The sequence below is a fragment of the Thermochaetoides thermophila genome (genome assembly GCF_000221225.1).
Source record: "Thermochaetoides thermophila DSM 1495 unplaced genomic scaffold scf7180000011816, whole genome shotgun sequence".
Classification (NCBI taxonomy): domain Eukaryota; kingdom Fungi; phylum Ascomycota; class Sordariomycetes; order Sordariales; family Chaetomiaceae; genus Thermochaetoides; species Thermochaetoides thermophila.
The window spans coordinates 4,674,727-4,688,614 of record NW_006383032.1 but is presented as its reverse complement, the minus strand read 5'-3'; the positions used below and the strand labels follow the sequence as shown (position 1 = coordinate 4,688,614).

General features: G+C 50.7%; 2 protein-coding genes across 2 annotated transcripts; both read left to right on the top strand.

The window, feature by feature from the left end:
* Window positions 1-1,178: 1,178 nt before the first annotated feature.
* CTHT_0033530 (putative zinc/cadmium resistance protein) lies at window positions 1,179-2,766 on the top strand (the record flags this gene model as incomplete). The annotated part of the gene is made up of 8 exons (XM_006693728.1): window positions 1,179-1,248; window positions 1,319-1,368; window positions 1,433-1,477; window positions 1,541-1,769; window positions 1,830-1,909; window positions 1,967-2,161; window positions 2,231-2,281; window positions 2,383-2,766. 8 exons carry the CDS (start codon window positions 1,179-1,181, stop codon window positions 2,764-2,766), a joined length of 1,104 nt encoding a protein of 367 aa, XP_006693791.1.
* Window positions 2,767-7,764: 4,998 nt separating this feature from the next.
* On the top strand, window positions 7,765-11,595 carry CTHT_0033520 (uncharacterized protein; the record flags this gene model as incomplete). The annotated part of the gene is made up of 1 exon (XM_006693727.1): window positions 7,765-11,595. The coding sequence occupies one exon, from the start codon at window positions 7,765-7,767 to the stop codon at window positions 11,593-11,595; it is 3,831 nt and encodes a 1,276-aa protein (XP_006693790.1).
* Window positions 11,596-13,888: the final 2,293 nt, after the last annotated feature.

Sequence of the window (13,888 nt, the reverse complement as noted above, 5' to 3'; positions counted from 1 at the left end):
ATAAGGGGAGGGAATATCCTTTCCCAAAAAAAAATTACAGCTTGGTGGTTGCAATTGTTGTCAGGCATTCAAACCACCAGGCTACTTGGTGTTGTCTGGCTCAGGTTTGATTCTGGTCTCACAAAGCCTAGATAGACCAAATACACCACACTAATTTAACATTGTTACATAGCCTTGATCATGCCCCTGAATCTCTGGCATCCTTGAGCCTTGATGCGGGTGTGGGTGTGCGACTCGCCAGCACATGCTTGAAGACCTGAGTCCTAGATACACAAGGTGATAGTGATGATTATGATGTTTCCCCTGTGTTCAGAATGTTAATTTGCTTAACCTGGCACTCCAACAGGCATGGCACAATCCCAGGACCTGCCTTATTGAAATAGTAGAGCCGAGCATCTGTCCATCCATTCCATGTCCAGCAAGTGCTCTAGACCCCAATCAAGAGCGAAGTCAGTTGGTTTGCCTTCACCCGTTCTCTGTCCGACTTTAGACACTTGTTCTTTAGGTCCTCCGATGCGATTGATGTCTGTCAATGATAAATCCTGAAAAAGCCAGCCTTCCCATGTTTCTGCTGCTTGCCATTCGGGATGCACAGTACACAGATACCTATATGTGCTCTCCTTTCTGCACAATTTGCTTCCTAACAGCTTCATATCATGCACGTACGTGTACCCCTCCTAAAGCCCGGATTGAATACACTACAATAGCCCAGTTCTTTGGATGCGGTGGCTTCCTGTACTTTTTTCTACGTTGCATTCACCAATCCCCTGATAAAATCCTTCTCACTACATGCTTAAGAGGTCATGCACACACGATCCTCAAGTTTACGCTAGAGTTCAACTGAATTCAGGCTGGCTGAGGAGGAAATCTATCACTCTGATCAACAACTTTCTCGAGTTACCTGTGCATAACCAAGCTGTGTGTTCTGTTTCATAGCAGCTACATTGGCTGCAGTGTCGATTTTCCGCAAGTCCACCATCATTGCAGGGGCAACAAAATCAACAGGTCTGGAGCATCTGAACAGTTTGGTAGACTCAGATCCGACATCTCATGGGTGCTTCTAATATTGCGACTTCAAATCTCCCACCACCTCTTGGGCCTTGCAAACTTACAATCCAAGCAATAACACTGTCTCAACAAGGAAAATCGATATACAGAACCTTCCTCTCCAGATCATCATGGCATTCAAACTCACTGATAAGCAGAAGGTGTCGCTGGCAATTGTCATCACTTTCTCCTTTTTTGTCTGTGAGTTAGGAGGTTTGTTAAACCAGTGGTGTTGGCATATCCATGATTAGTCGCTCACAGCATCTGATAGTGGCATTCAAAACAAGGAGTTTGGCTCTTATGGCCGACGCCTTCCACTACGTGAGTCAAGCAAATAACAATTACTTCCAAGGATGGGTTATGCAATCGACTTACCTGCAGCTAGTTAAATGACTTCGTCGGCTTTGGTGTGACCCTCACCTCTATCATCGTACGTTGCTGATCCTTATTGCTGGAATTATGATTTCGACGTTCTCTCTGACTCCTCTTTCAGATCTCGAGTCGTACAGAATTCCGTCAGGATTTATCCTTTGGCTGGCAACGCGCTCGTCTTCTTGGGGCCTTCTTCAATGGCTCCTTCCTGCTTGCTTTGGGAATCAGCATCCTTCTCCAATCCATCGAGCGCCTTGTCTCGATCGAGCATGTTGAAGAGCCAAAGCTGGTGTTCATCTTGGGGTGTGTTGGTTTTGGCTTGAATGTTATCACTGCCGCATTTTTGCACGGTAAGCTAGGAATTGCTGTCATTACTCAACATTCAAAGCTCACAAGAAACGTTCTTCCAGAGCACCATCACCATCACTCTTCTAAAGATACAGAACAGGGGCTTGAGGCTGGAGATAACACTGAGTCTCCAGCTTCGGTGGTAAGTTTCCACCTAGTATCATCAACACTGGTGGTGGTTCTGACATATTGCAAGCAGACGGATGATCTACACCACCAGCATCGACACGTTGGTCTCGCTATCAAACGCCCTGGCCGAGATCTAGGTATGCTGGGTGCGTTACTTCATGTCGTTGGAGACGCGCTGAACAACCTGGGTGTCATTGTCGCTGCCCTTGTCATCTGGCTATCACCCTCTTCTGACAGATATTACGCTGATCCAGCTATTGGACTGGTAATTTCCTTGATGATCCTCTTCTCAGCGTATCCCCTTGTAAAACAGAGTGGCACAATCCTCTTGCAGAGTGCTCCTGAGGGAGTCAATCTCACCGATATTAGGCATGACATCGAGAAGGTATGTTTTCATAACAAATTAGCATACTATGACGAAGCTGGCAAGCAAGGATATTGATCATTACCTAAATGACTGACTCAATTAAAAAAACTACTGAACAGATCCCTGGCATCCACTCAGTCCATGAACTTCATGTCTGGAGACTTGACCAGAAAAAGGCCATAGCCTCGGCGCACATCATCGTCTCAAATCCAGATGTTGCCAGTTTCATGGAGCAGGCAAAGACAATTAGCCAGTGCCTTCATGCATATGGCATCCATTCCACAACACTCCAGCCAGAGCTTATTCAAAGTCTTGACACTATCACGGTCTCGGATCCAGCAAGCGTCACAGACACGACGGTTGTTCCGGATGGTGATGCTATTATTGAGGAAGACAGCCGTGGTGGCACCAAAATAGCTGGTCACAATCCTCCTACATGCCAGATTGTGTGTGGCAAAGGCTTGTGCAACCATCTGACATGCTGCAACAGGCCGAAGGAGTGAGAGGTCGCCAGCGATGGTGCTTCAACGGAAATTTAAGTGATTCTACATTGATTTTTGCCCTCTAATCTCTGACTTCTCGATCAATTTCTTTGTTGTCTCTTTTACAGCCTATCTAGCTTAAAAGTCGCTCCCTGTCCTCTAGGACAGACAGTAGACATCGAGGCCTGATTTTTGACCTGCACAACCAATCCTCATGTGGCATGACCTCTTAGCCTTCGGCCATGAGCCAGGTTGTGACATCACTTATAATCATAACATAGACTTGCGGTAGAACCATGCTTACTCTCTCTGTCCTTCAATGTAAACCTAGACATAATTTCGCCGTCGATGGACAACATCGCCTGATACCCAAATGCTAATCAAATGTAACATTGTGTACCTAAGTTAGATGACGAAGGTTGTCAGTAAATCCTTTGTGTTGTGCTACACAATAGACACAACATATAACAGACAGACTCTGGAGAATTGACAGCCCGGATGTGTTGAAAGGTGGCGACATGTTTGCACAGGCTGATTCTTTGTAATCAAAAGCCGAGGATTTCAAGTGAAATAACCCGTGCTTATGCATGTAGTCGGAGTGGGAATCTATACAGTTCGATATGGATTCAAGGCTTTACGACAGCCTCCAAGCCATGGTGCACAAGTTTTGTGGTGATCTTTGTAACATTATAAAGCATTTTCTCCACGATGCCTTGTTTTCGGCTTGTTCATGTTTGCTTAGTGCCACCCGTCCAATCCAATAGCAGCCCTGAACCGGATCCGCGGGCCCGGTGAGATGACATAGCTGGGTGAGCGTGGGGGTGAGCCAGGGGAATGCCCTCACGCAGCAGCTTTGTTGTGTAGCAACATGGCCATGCGGCTTGACGATGTACTTTGTACGTAAAAGATACTCCTGGTTCGCGAAACAGTTTCCCAATCATGGAGATGAAGACAGCGACGGCGAGATGATGGTGTATGTAGCGAAATGGGGAACACCTACGTCGCAGTCGCTGCGAGCCGACAGCACGGCAAGTGTCGGGCGGCTCCATCACCGCTGTGCACATAGACTGAGTGCTCTCTTCATCCGCTCATTGCTTTACTGTTAAATCCATGTGGATATCAGATTGCAGGTTGCTTCAACCTATTTGGAGCAACCACAGAGTGGATTGTGGACAAAGAAGTCCTGTTTAAGTCGTCAATATTCATACAAATGCTGAGAAGCCAAGGAGCAAGCAAGCATGAATTTACAGGCAGACAAACATGCATAACAGTGGAAGTCCAGTGTTCTTGGCTGGGGGAAAATTAGGTTACTGACACCATAGAATCTACATCATCTGCAGCAATTTTATGCTGTGCGTTATTAATCGGCCAGTTTACAGATAATCCGCTAGCCAGTCCCCATTAATCTCAAAAATGATCCATGCTTCTAAGTGAAGAGTTTAAGGCAGGCAGACAGACATTCAGGCACGAAAACCTACCTACGCAGAGTAGAAAATCAAGGCCCGGACTGGCGGCCAGAAGGATGGTCCATGGGTACGTATTACTCAAGCTACCTACATTGGTGAGGTAGCTTAGGTACCTGGATGAACTTGTACGAGGGGCAAAGAGGAGTAATCGCAGAATAGGTACAGTAGGCAAGCCTATAGAACTAAAGCTGGGCGTTGCCGTAGATGTTCCTTAAGCTCACAGTCACTACGTAGTAGTGACTAACAGCCTCCTCTCGTAGACTTGTAGGTTTTGGGCAGGGAACACAGGACAGCCCGTCTTTGTCCATTTCTGCGAAAGTATCCAGTACCTAGAGCCAGATGAGCTTAGTAAGGAGATGTCAGAAAGCAGAAGACGGTCATTGGGACTCGAAGATGCGATTAACCACGCTATTGAAAAGCAAGTAAGTTCTCCGAACCTTGTCTTGATCTTTCTCTGCCATCCCATCGCACAAATGAAAGGCGAGGGGTATGTGTACTTGTAGCACGGCACCCCGTCAAACACTGATAGGGGAGTTGTGGGAACGGGACTCACAGCATGGAGAAAACTGGTCAGAGGGGAACGCTGGATCTTGACTGCTGTAACCTCAAGTCGCTTGTGTATGCACATGTCTCTATGCTGCGCCCTTCTTGCCGTTTCCGTGATTTCTGAGTAAAGAACTCTCCATCTGGAGAGAGCCTGGTGAGATTTCTATACACATACCAGGAAGTTCTGTTGGTGGCGAGACTTGGGCGTTTCTTTACAGCAATTGAAAGGCATCCTTCCCTTTGGAGGTGGTGTTGCTTCAATACGCTATGTAAGTTACGTACAGACGATTTGATATCATACGTCCCACTACCGTTTTTACGCTGTCCCATACACGTGTACAGCTGTGTCCACATATCGCCCTATGTGTATCTCATGCAGCAATCCGTACCTTATTCTTTTTCGTTCCATACGCACCTTTACATTGTCCCTTTCTCATCCTGTGTGTATGGCGAGGATCAGGATGAATTACAAGTTACCTAGATCACGCTGATCACTACCTTACGGATTACTACATCCTGATTATCATTCGCAGCCAAAGCGTGCTATCCCATTGAGACATGCAAAATCTTTACATAGAGAGATCTCTAGCTACTTTAGTACTGTGATACATATCGGAAATGTTTGCAGGTGTCACGTGTCGTGCAGCCGTTCATGGTTGTGTGAAAGTGTTGGACGGTTCTGTTGCTGCCGAGAGGTTGGACTTTGGTGCAGCCCTGCCCAACTGGCCCCAGCACTGTGATGTGATACCCCTAGATGAAAGAGGTACGCCATATGAGTGCAGTAAATGACCCCACTCAGCTGCAGCGTTGGCGTTCATTGGTCCAATGCCTATCGAATCGAATCTCATGGGGGGCACTAAGCTTCTCCACCTGGGACGATTTGCCCGTGACGATTTGTGAGAGAGACGCCTCGAGCGGGCCCGACCCGCATCTTGCCATCCCGGCTCCGGTGCTCGCTCGCTGCAAAAAGTGCGACCAGCGAGGCCAGCGAGAGCAGCGAGCAGTTGCCAGTCCAACATCGCTTGTGACCATCGACGCTACGTCGCCGCATTGGAAAGCATCCATTGGATTGGACTGCAGTGCATTACTGCATTGCATTGCTGCATTGCGCTGAACCTCGACATAGGTGGAGGCCGACGCGACCTTTACGTACCTACTATCCACAGCTGGGCTCTGCCGGCAGCAGAGCTCCAAGTTTCCATCCCGCCCTCATCATCGTCATCAGTCATTGAAAGGCTCGACAAAAAACCCGACCGGCGATTGGTGATTGGATGGCTGTGCTGTTAGCGTGCAGTTGCCGTCACCGCCTTTCTGACCACCTCCTTGTACCGTTTGTCGAGTGCTCTGCGTTGGAGAATACGAACGACTTGCTCAGGTATGCGGCACGCGGCGGACAACGGACGCCTGCCACGCCGGGTCACAGGTCACGGTAAGTTGCCTGCCAGCAGCCTAGAGTTTGGAGATAGGGCGTAGATACGGATTAGCGGATGGAGCATACTTACCTGTCTACTTAGCCAAGGTTAAGTAAGGTATCAATTGGTCTTCCTACCCCAGCAATGTCCGTTGGATGTCGTGTGTTGCATCCCGAGCCCAGTTCCAAGGCTGTTGATGTACAAGTACGTACTTGCGCCGCACCCCGCAAACCTGGGGAAACCCAAGATCCGATTTTGAACCGTCGTTAGTCGTGTCAGGTTGATCTAGATGGGAGAATGGAGAGGGCATGTTGTGCCGCGTGAGGCGCGCTGATAGACTGCCCGCTGGCTAGTGCACATGTCATTTTCATTTTGCTAACTGCTTGCCCCGAGATCGTCGGGCCTGCCTCCCTACCCAGCATTTCGATGGTTGATACAATACGTACCTACACTTGTGCTCAATGTTTCTACCTATATGTTCTGACTGTTTGGACTCTCCAGTTGCTTTTCGTCCCGTTTCCCCGTTGCCGTTCGCTTCTTCTTTCTCCTGGGATCCCCCGCTGATTTTGTTCAACTCCCTGCCGCCGCCGCCGCCGCCGCCGCCAGTTCGCAAACCACGCTCGGCCAAGCCCGGCCATCTTGGTATGTTCTCCACAGGTGATAAAACCCGCTCTGGTGGACTTTGATGGGCCTGATGGATCTGGTGGATCTGTACTAACCGCTCTGAGGGACAGACAAAGCCACTTGAGTCGCTGTGAGCCAGTCTTACCGAGCCCTGCGTGAAGGACGGCGGGGGTTTCGACCTGGCCTTTCAACCACTGTTGTAGCCCTGCAACCAACCTACCTAGGTATAAACATAACTTACCCGGCTGCTAGCTCCAGCTGGCAGCCCCCTCGGCACGCCTCTGTCGCTCCGGACAACCTGGATTCAAGGGCAGAACCGTCGCGTCTGGTGCTGCTGCCAGTAGTCTGGCCTTGATTGAGTCTTCGCTCTGGAAGAGCCTAAGAGCGCTCCAGGTTTCTGTGTCCTGCCTGCCCTCCATCCTTCGAAGAATCTTTGGGCTCTGTACGGCATCCACATAGGCATACGCTCGTCTGTGCGCCGATCTCCTTCGGCAGGTCAATCAGCAAGCAAAAGTCAGAGAAAGAGCAGGACGCGAGACATCGGGTGCCCTGCGCGTTGAAGACACGGGGTCCTGGCCCGGGGACCAACCAAGCGTTGAGAGGATCCAAAGCCCACACGTTCCCCGAGCCGTTCGCCCTCAGTGCTGAATGCTGAGGTGCTCAGTCCCGGGACTCGAGAGTTGACGCGGCCGTGCCTTTCTCTGTCGGCATGCGATCGATGCTCCTGCACACATTCGTCGAGTCCCGGCCACCGCTCTCCCTCCTCACCAGCGCGTCTCTTTCGGCAGGTATTCTCGAATGGCGATATAACCAAGATTCCCAGTCACCATGTCAGCTCAGTGCAGGGCTACCGTCTGAGCTGTTGAAGGGACCAGACCGCCGTGGACCACAGGTACACCATACACAGGAGTCCGCCGCTTTTCCTTCCCAGAGTCTCTTGTTTGTTCTCGACCCTTTTGACACCCAACAAGATGTTGGGGAAACTCTTCAACCTCGGCGCCGGAGCCGGGACACCTCCTCTGGCCCAACCCCCCTCGCAGAAGACATTCCCGCTCGAGTCGGTACAGGAAGACATCCATACGCGGCACCTGCTCTTCCCCGATCCCCAAGACCTGTTTGAGCATCGGCCCAACCAGCTGTACCCCTTGTCCAGCATTTCTTCTGCGTCCACACACACAACCAGCAATGCCTTCGACTACAATGCAGACATCGAGCTTGACATACCCGATGTGCGCATCATCATCATGCAGGATGCCCTAAGTTCAGTTGCCGCTTCCCTACTGTACGACAGCCAACCTCCTCCTCCGGTTCCCCCGACGTCTCTCGACCGTCCTTCGGCAACCGCCGGCTCTTACGTGGTTCAGGAGCCACGCAAAGGCCCTCTGTCTCCACGAAAACCCAGCATCAGTCTTCCGCAGCGTCCTATGGTGATTCAATCTGGCAGTCCCAGGAATCGTCAGGGAGCATTTGATCGAAGGCCATCAGTTCACAGCCGCAACCAGGGGTGCATCGAAAGCGAATCTCAGCGTGCCTGGCGCGAGTATCGAGAAGAACTTGCTACCTTTTCTAGTTGCATCTTTGGTAATTCAGAACTCATGGCTTATAAGGGAACCTCAACTAAGGTACATGTTGTTCCTTCGGATGTGCGGCAACTTGATGGCGGTTTTGGTGATGGTCGAAACTCCATAGGCAGGTCGACAATGCGCACTAGCCGGCTCTCACAGTCGTTTACCTCAGAAAACCAGCACATGTTCACTTCACCCACCTCGAACATGTCTTTGCGTAGTGTCGATCGGAAGAAGGTACTCATTACGAGATTGTTCCCGGTTAATCTGCCCTTAGACGAAGACATCAGCCCCTTCTCCGACGACAATATTCCCGATCATTCCAAAGCCGCAGAGCACATCAACCCCAAAAGATTCCAACCTCGGCAGAAGCGGACGCCGATGTACGCTGTGGCCTTGATCATCAGTCTCCCCCCTTCCAACATTCACGCTACTCCGGCGGCAAACGCATTACGGTATGGATTCAAAAGCTCCAGCTCCTACGCCGAGCAGGACTCCTTCCCGTCTTCCTTAAGCTCCACTCGACGCTCAGGCTGGACCTTTGTCGGTCAAGGAGGAGGAGGAGGGCAGGATTTGTTCGATACCAGCTTTGGGAGCGAAACGGACGATCAGATTGACGCGATCACCCAACACTGGGACATCATCATGCGGACGCTGAGTCATTTACAGACCGTCGTTGCCAGCACTTTGTTTACCATGCTCAGGCAAGCAGACCGTGCATTCCCGGATCCCGTCTCTCCTTTATCAACTCAGGTAACCAGAGGATCTGCTGGGAGTAGCCGTCGTGGCGATGATGGGGCCGCTATCAAGACCACGAAGACGAACGCGAAGCATATCACATTGCTTCCTAATTGTCTTCTGGATAACAAGCAGATCAGCGCAGAGGTCGATGCTGCGAGGACGAGAGTCGTCGCCGGTATTCGTGCCTCTCGGGTGACAACGGGCCAGAATCGTTGGCCGATATGGCGGGAGGAAGCTCGATGGGTGGCTCGGTGGGCTGCTGGAAAGGAGCAAGGCTTCTTCTTTTTTAATCTATTGACAGCCTTTCTTGCAACCCATACCGATTGGATGCAGGCACTCTGTCCCCCTTCGTATCGTCGCCGGCATTATCTCCATCAGCGAACGAAGGCGGAAGAAGATGCCTCGGTTCCCGCGCGAACCATAATCGTTAGCGACAACAAAATTGCGGCAAGGCGGCTGATCTTCTTGTTATCGGCATTCCTTCCTGCATCTCAGCTCCTCCCTGGGCCCAGAGCTCACCGTCCGAGTACCCCGGCTTCTTTAAGCGCGCTATCCCAGTCGCCCCCGTCTTTCGTGGTCCCTATTCTTAAGGAAGATTCTCTGCGCAGGAAGATCCATCGCCGGACGGGCTCACGTATGCCATCTCACTCGCGCAACCTCAGCGTGCAGTCACACGCTGCACGTGCAGGTGGCTCTATCCCTCTACCACTGGCTCATTTGAGCATGGAAGGGAGACATGAGAGGCGGGCCTCGGATGCTGCATCAATTCGTACCACTCAACTACCCATTCGTGGGACTGATCCCCGGAAAACCGGTGCAGCAACCACTACCACTATCACACCGGAAACCAGCATCCCGCACTTCTCCGGTATATATCGAGCTGATATCTTCTCTCAGGGGAGACCTGGGAGCAGCAACAGTGTTGCTGCGGATGATCTAAAGCGGCTTACTCGGGATGAAAGCCCGGGCTCCCAAAGCTCGGCTGGTGGTGAACGCTGGTCTAAGTCGAGATGGAGTACCGTCATCAGCGGGATTTGGAAAAAAGAGTCGACCGCCAAGCCCACCGCGGGACAACCCGGCAGTTCATCGGCATCTGTCAACCGCCGAGAATCCGTAGCTGCTGTGTCTTCGAAGCCTGCTCAGGCCACCCAGGTTCCAGGACCTCCCGCTGCTGGACAGCCTGGTAATGCCAATACCTTTGGAACTCAGCCTGTGAGCCCGAAAAACTCAATAACTCCTTCTGCTGGACATTCCTCGGAGACTTATCCTCCTGCTGAAGCTCCGTGCCTTGCGCCAAACCCACAACGGATACCGGATCCATCCAGTGCGTTCGAATCGCCAGTGAAAACATCGATCAATCTTGACGATGGAGTTATTGACGTTGATGTCCCGCTACCTGATTTCATCACATCCTTTGAGAGTGCGGTGAGCTCACCATCGAGCAGCGGATATCTGTCCGCTTCAGGCTTCGGCACGGGGCTTGATGCATTCGAACAGTCATGCCGCTTCTCCGCCGACGGAGATGCTCCCATCAATGTAGCTGGATGGCTACAACATTACCATCCCGATTTCATACTGCAGGCTGTGCCCGCCCAACATGGCCTTATTGATCATATCAAGGCGTCGATGCAGGCTGAGCCAACCCCGCAACTCCCTCCAGGCACACCCACAGCCGAGGACGGCACGACTGAAACTTGGGTCGATGTCGCATCCGCCATCGTGGCAGATGCAACTACATTCACCATTACACGCATCCGTTACCGTCGCCTTCTCAGGCTTGGCTTTGGGATCGATCGCCAGTACCAATCATCCTGGTCGTCACCAACACGACAAGGAGATATCCAGCTGAAGGATGAATTTATCGAGGAGCCTCTTGTTACATTTGATGAGACCCTCATAGAGGCAGTCGAGAAGGTCATCGCAACAGGGTATCCTGGTTTCGGCAGCAGTACCACGGATCTTCTTGTTACCGAGACGGCCATGCCAACACCAACAAACAGTAAACTCAGCTCGGCCACTTCGTCTCGTTCAAACAGCAAGCGTCGCGACGACCGCGCATTTTTTGGTATGGACAATACCGCATCATCAACGGCTGGCGCTGAGACATGTCCCCCTTCCCAGACACAATCTAGATCCCCACTGCACACCACAGGACTGGCGCCGCCACCATCTATTGTACAAGAAATTCCGAGATCCCAGTGCAAGACAGTTTTACTGTCAGCGCTGGAGGATATCATTCATGAGGTGATTGCCGAGAGAGAGCATAGGCAGGAAGAAGAGGAGGTAACTAGAACGTTAACAGGAGAACAGCTTGGTCATGGAAAGGACATTGAACAGGGCCAACAAGGGAATGAAGGACTGGGAAGAGAGCGAGGTCGACAGATGGGAGGAGGTGTCGGTGGTGACAAGGAACGTGAGAAAGCCAAGGAGAGGGAAAGCCCACTTCGTGAGGCAGTCAGGGCTTGGATTGAGAGTGTGGATATAACTGGGGAGTGATGATGGAGCTATGTGGATTGGCTTATAATGGATTGGGATAGGGTTGATTGGTGGGTTGGTTAGATGCTCCGTTATGTTCGTTCGAATTTGATACCCCCCTAGCAGTAGCTTTTTTTTCTTCCCGGTTGTGGCATGTAGTCTGAAATCTCGCAGGACGCTTTGAATTGAAGAGCTGGTTACTCAATGGCCACAATCTGCCCTGCGTAGTTTGCGTTTCATTCGAGAGCCTGGTAATAGTCAGGTTACTATACGACTCTTGATTGCCCACCAGCACCCTGTGTTTAAGTGACAACAATGCATACAAGGCAATGCCGTTCCCTTCCTCGAGGATGTTTCTCATTCCTTGTCTGTTCTGGAGTCTCCTGTTCCGAACGTCGCCGTCCAAAAAGAGGTACCAGTTATTGTACTGTTGTATGTGGCTGACTTGTTGATCAGCGTAACAACCTATTAGCGCCTGCTTAATTACGTTCTCTTCCGCCTCCCTATACACCCAATTGGTCAGGATGTATAGGAACGTAGCATTAAGCCATGCCGAGGAGGATCCCCCATGCGTAGAGAGCAAGCCACTGCCGTTCGGCTGGGACTCGGACGTGATCGGACAAGACCAGTAAGATCGTGGATGCTAATTTTGGACGCTGGTGTGTCCACCCGCAATTCTACAATGGGGGATTGCAGCCATTTGCCAGATACAACAATCTAGATCAAATACGAAGGTGATGGCGATTTATTGACTAATGTGTCTTGTGACTATTGTGTTTTACTAAGTCGTTGATGGAAGTTAGGCACTGTTGTACATATCCTCAGTCTCTATCTTGTCCTTATTACAGTATTAGCAGTTCGCAGTTAGCCTAGCGCAGGCTCAATTCAAGGCCCGCTGCTTCAATCGACTGTTCTGACCATTGACTTGGCATCATGCTAAATTCGCACTCCTATTGGGCCCCACGGCAAAGCTGGGTTACTTTAGTCTTCCGATTCGAATCCCGAACCAGTGAAAGCAAAGGGGACCAGGCATTGAACTGGGGCTTTCGGGAATCGTTGCTTGGCTGAGGGACGTTTCCACACAAGACTTCTATTGTGTGCCTTTCACGAAATTTCGGCTCTCCACATACGTTCAACAGCTTCCTGGGCGAGTTGTGTCATGAGATGTTTTCCGGCTTTGGTGATGCGGGTGGTAGGCTGTGGCCGGGTTGAGTTTCTTGCTTAGCGGCTAAAGAGGACGGTTAAAATCCAAGCCATCGGGCCCGGCCGACGTCATCGGTGATCTTATCCTGCAAACGGGAGCATTCCCGAGCTAAGGCTCGGGACAAACGTTCAAGAACTTTCATACACGGGGAGTCGTTATCAATCTGGAGTAGTCTCTTGCCTTGAGGGGCCACTGTCGATCTTGGATGACAAGTTCTAAGTTCGGTTAAGACTGTGATGTTTTGTAGAATGTAAACGGAAGCTCTTATGCAAAAGACAAGGGCAGAGGAGTACATACATCAGTTTGACCCTTTGGTTGTCTTTGCATTAAGTCGCCCCAGTCTCTGTTTTATGTCGGAAGTGTTTGTGTGTTAGTCAAGGTGTGTCAAGGTACCTAGGCAGCATACGCTCTGCCAAACTCTGTAGTTTAGCCTTGTTTTTGCCTTTATCTTCACTGGTGCCCATGCAGCAAGATTCAGAACGGTGTCTGACACGTAGAGCCTCTCTTAGAACAACAACTCCTCCTGCTCTATATTTACATAGGCCATGCCATGGAAAGCTGCGGCTCCTTTAAGCTGCCCGGGCTCACCAGGAAGTAGCAGAAGAGTTGGGCACCATATAAGCTTTGCTTGAACGCAATATACTTGTAATTTCCCGGGACCATGGTTCTCAATCCCCCCGGTAGTTGGGGCAATATCTAACCATCCATCCATGCCAGCATTAGATGGTGACAACTCTTGAAACGACATATACACGTGTCGAACGACCTCTGCCTCTGAGGGGAAACAGTTGCTGATTCGTCTTAGAAGTGTGCACTTACTTTTTGAGCTCTTATCAGGTCTTGCTGTCTTGGGGTGGCCACAGGTGATCGACGCGCATTTTCGGGCGCTGCTAATTGGTCGGCGCAGCCCTTATATATGTAGGTACTGTTGAGGTATCGCACAGTCACCGAGGCGCAGGCAGCTAATCAAAGTTCTTATGCATGTTGAGCCATTGCCGGCCATGATCCCAACCTTGATTTGCGAGAGCTGAACAGCAATGTCCATGCCCGAGGAGAAAAATGAAATTATATGATATCTGCATGGAATATCAAAACCCAGTTCCTTGCATT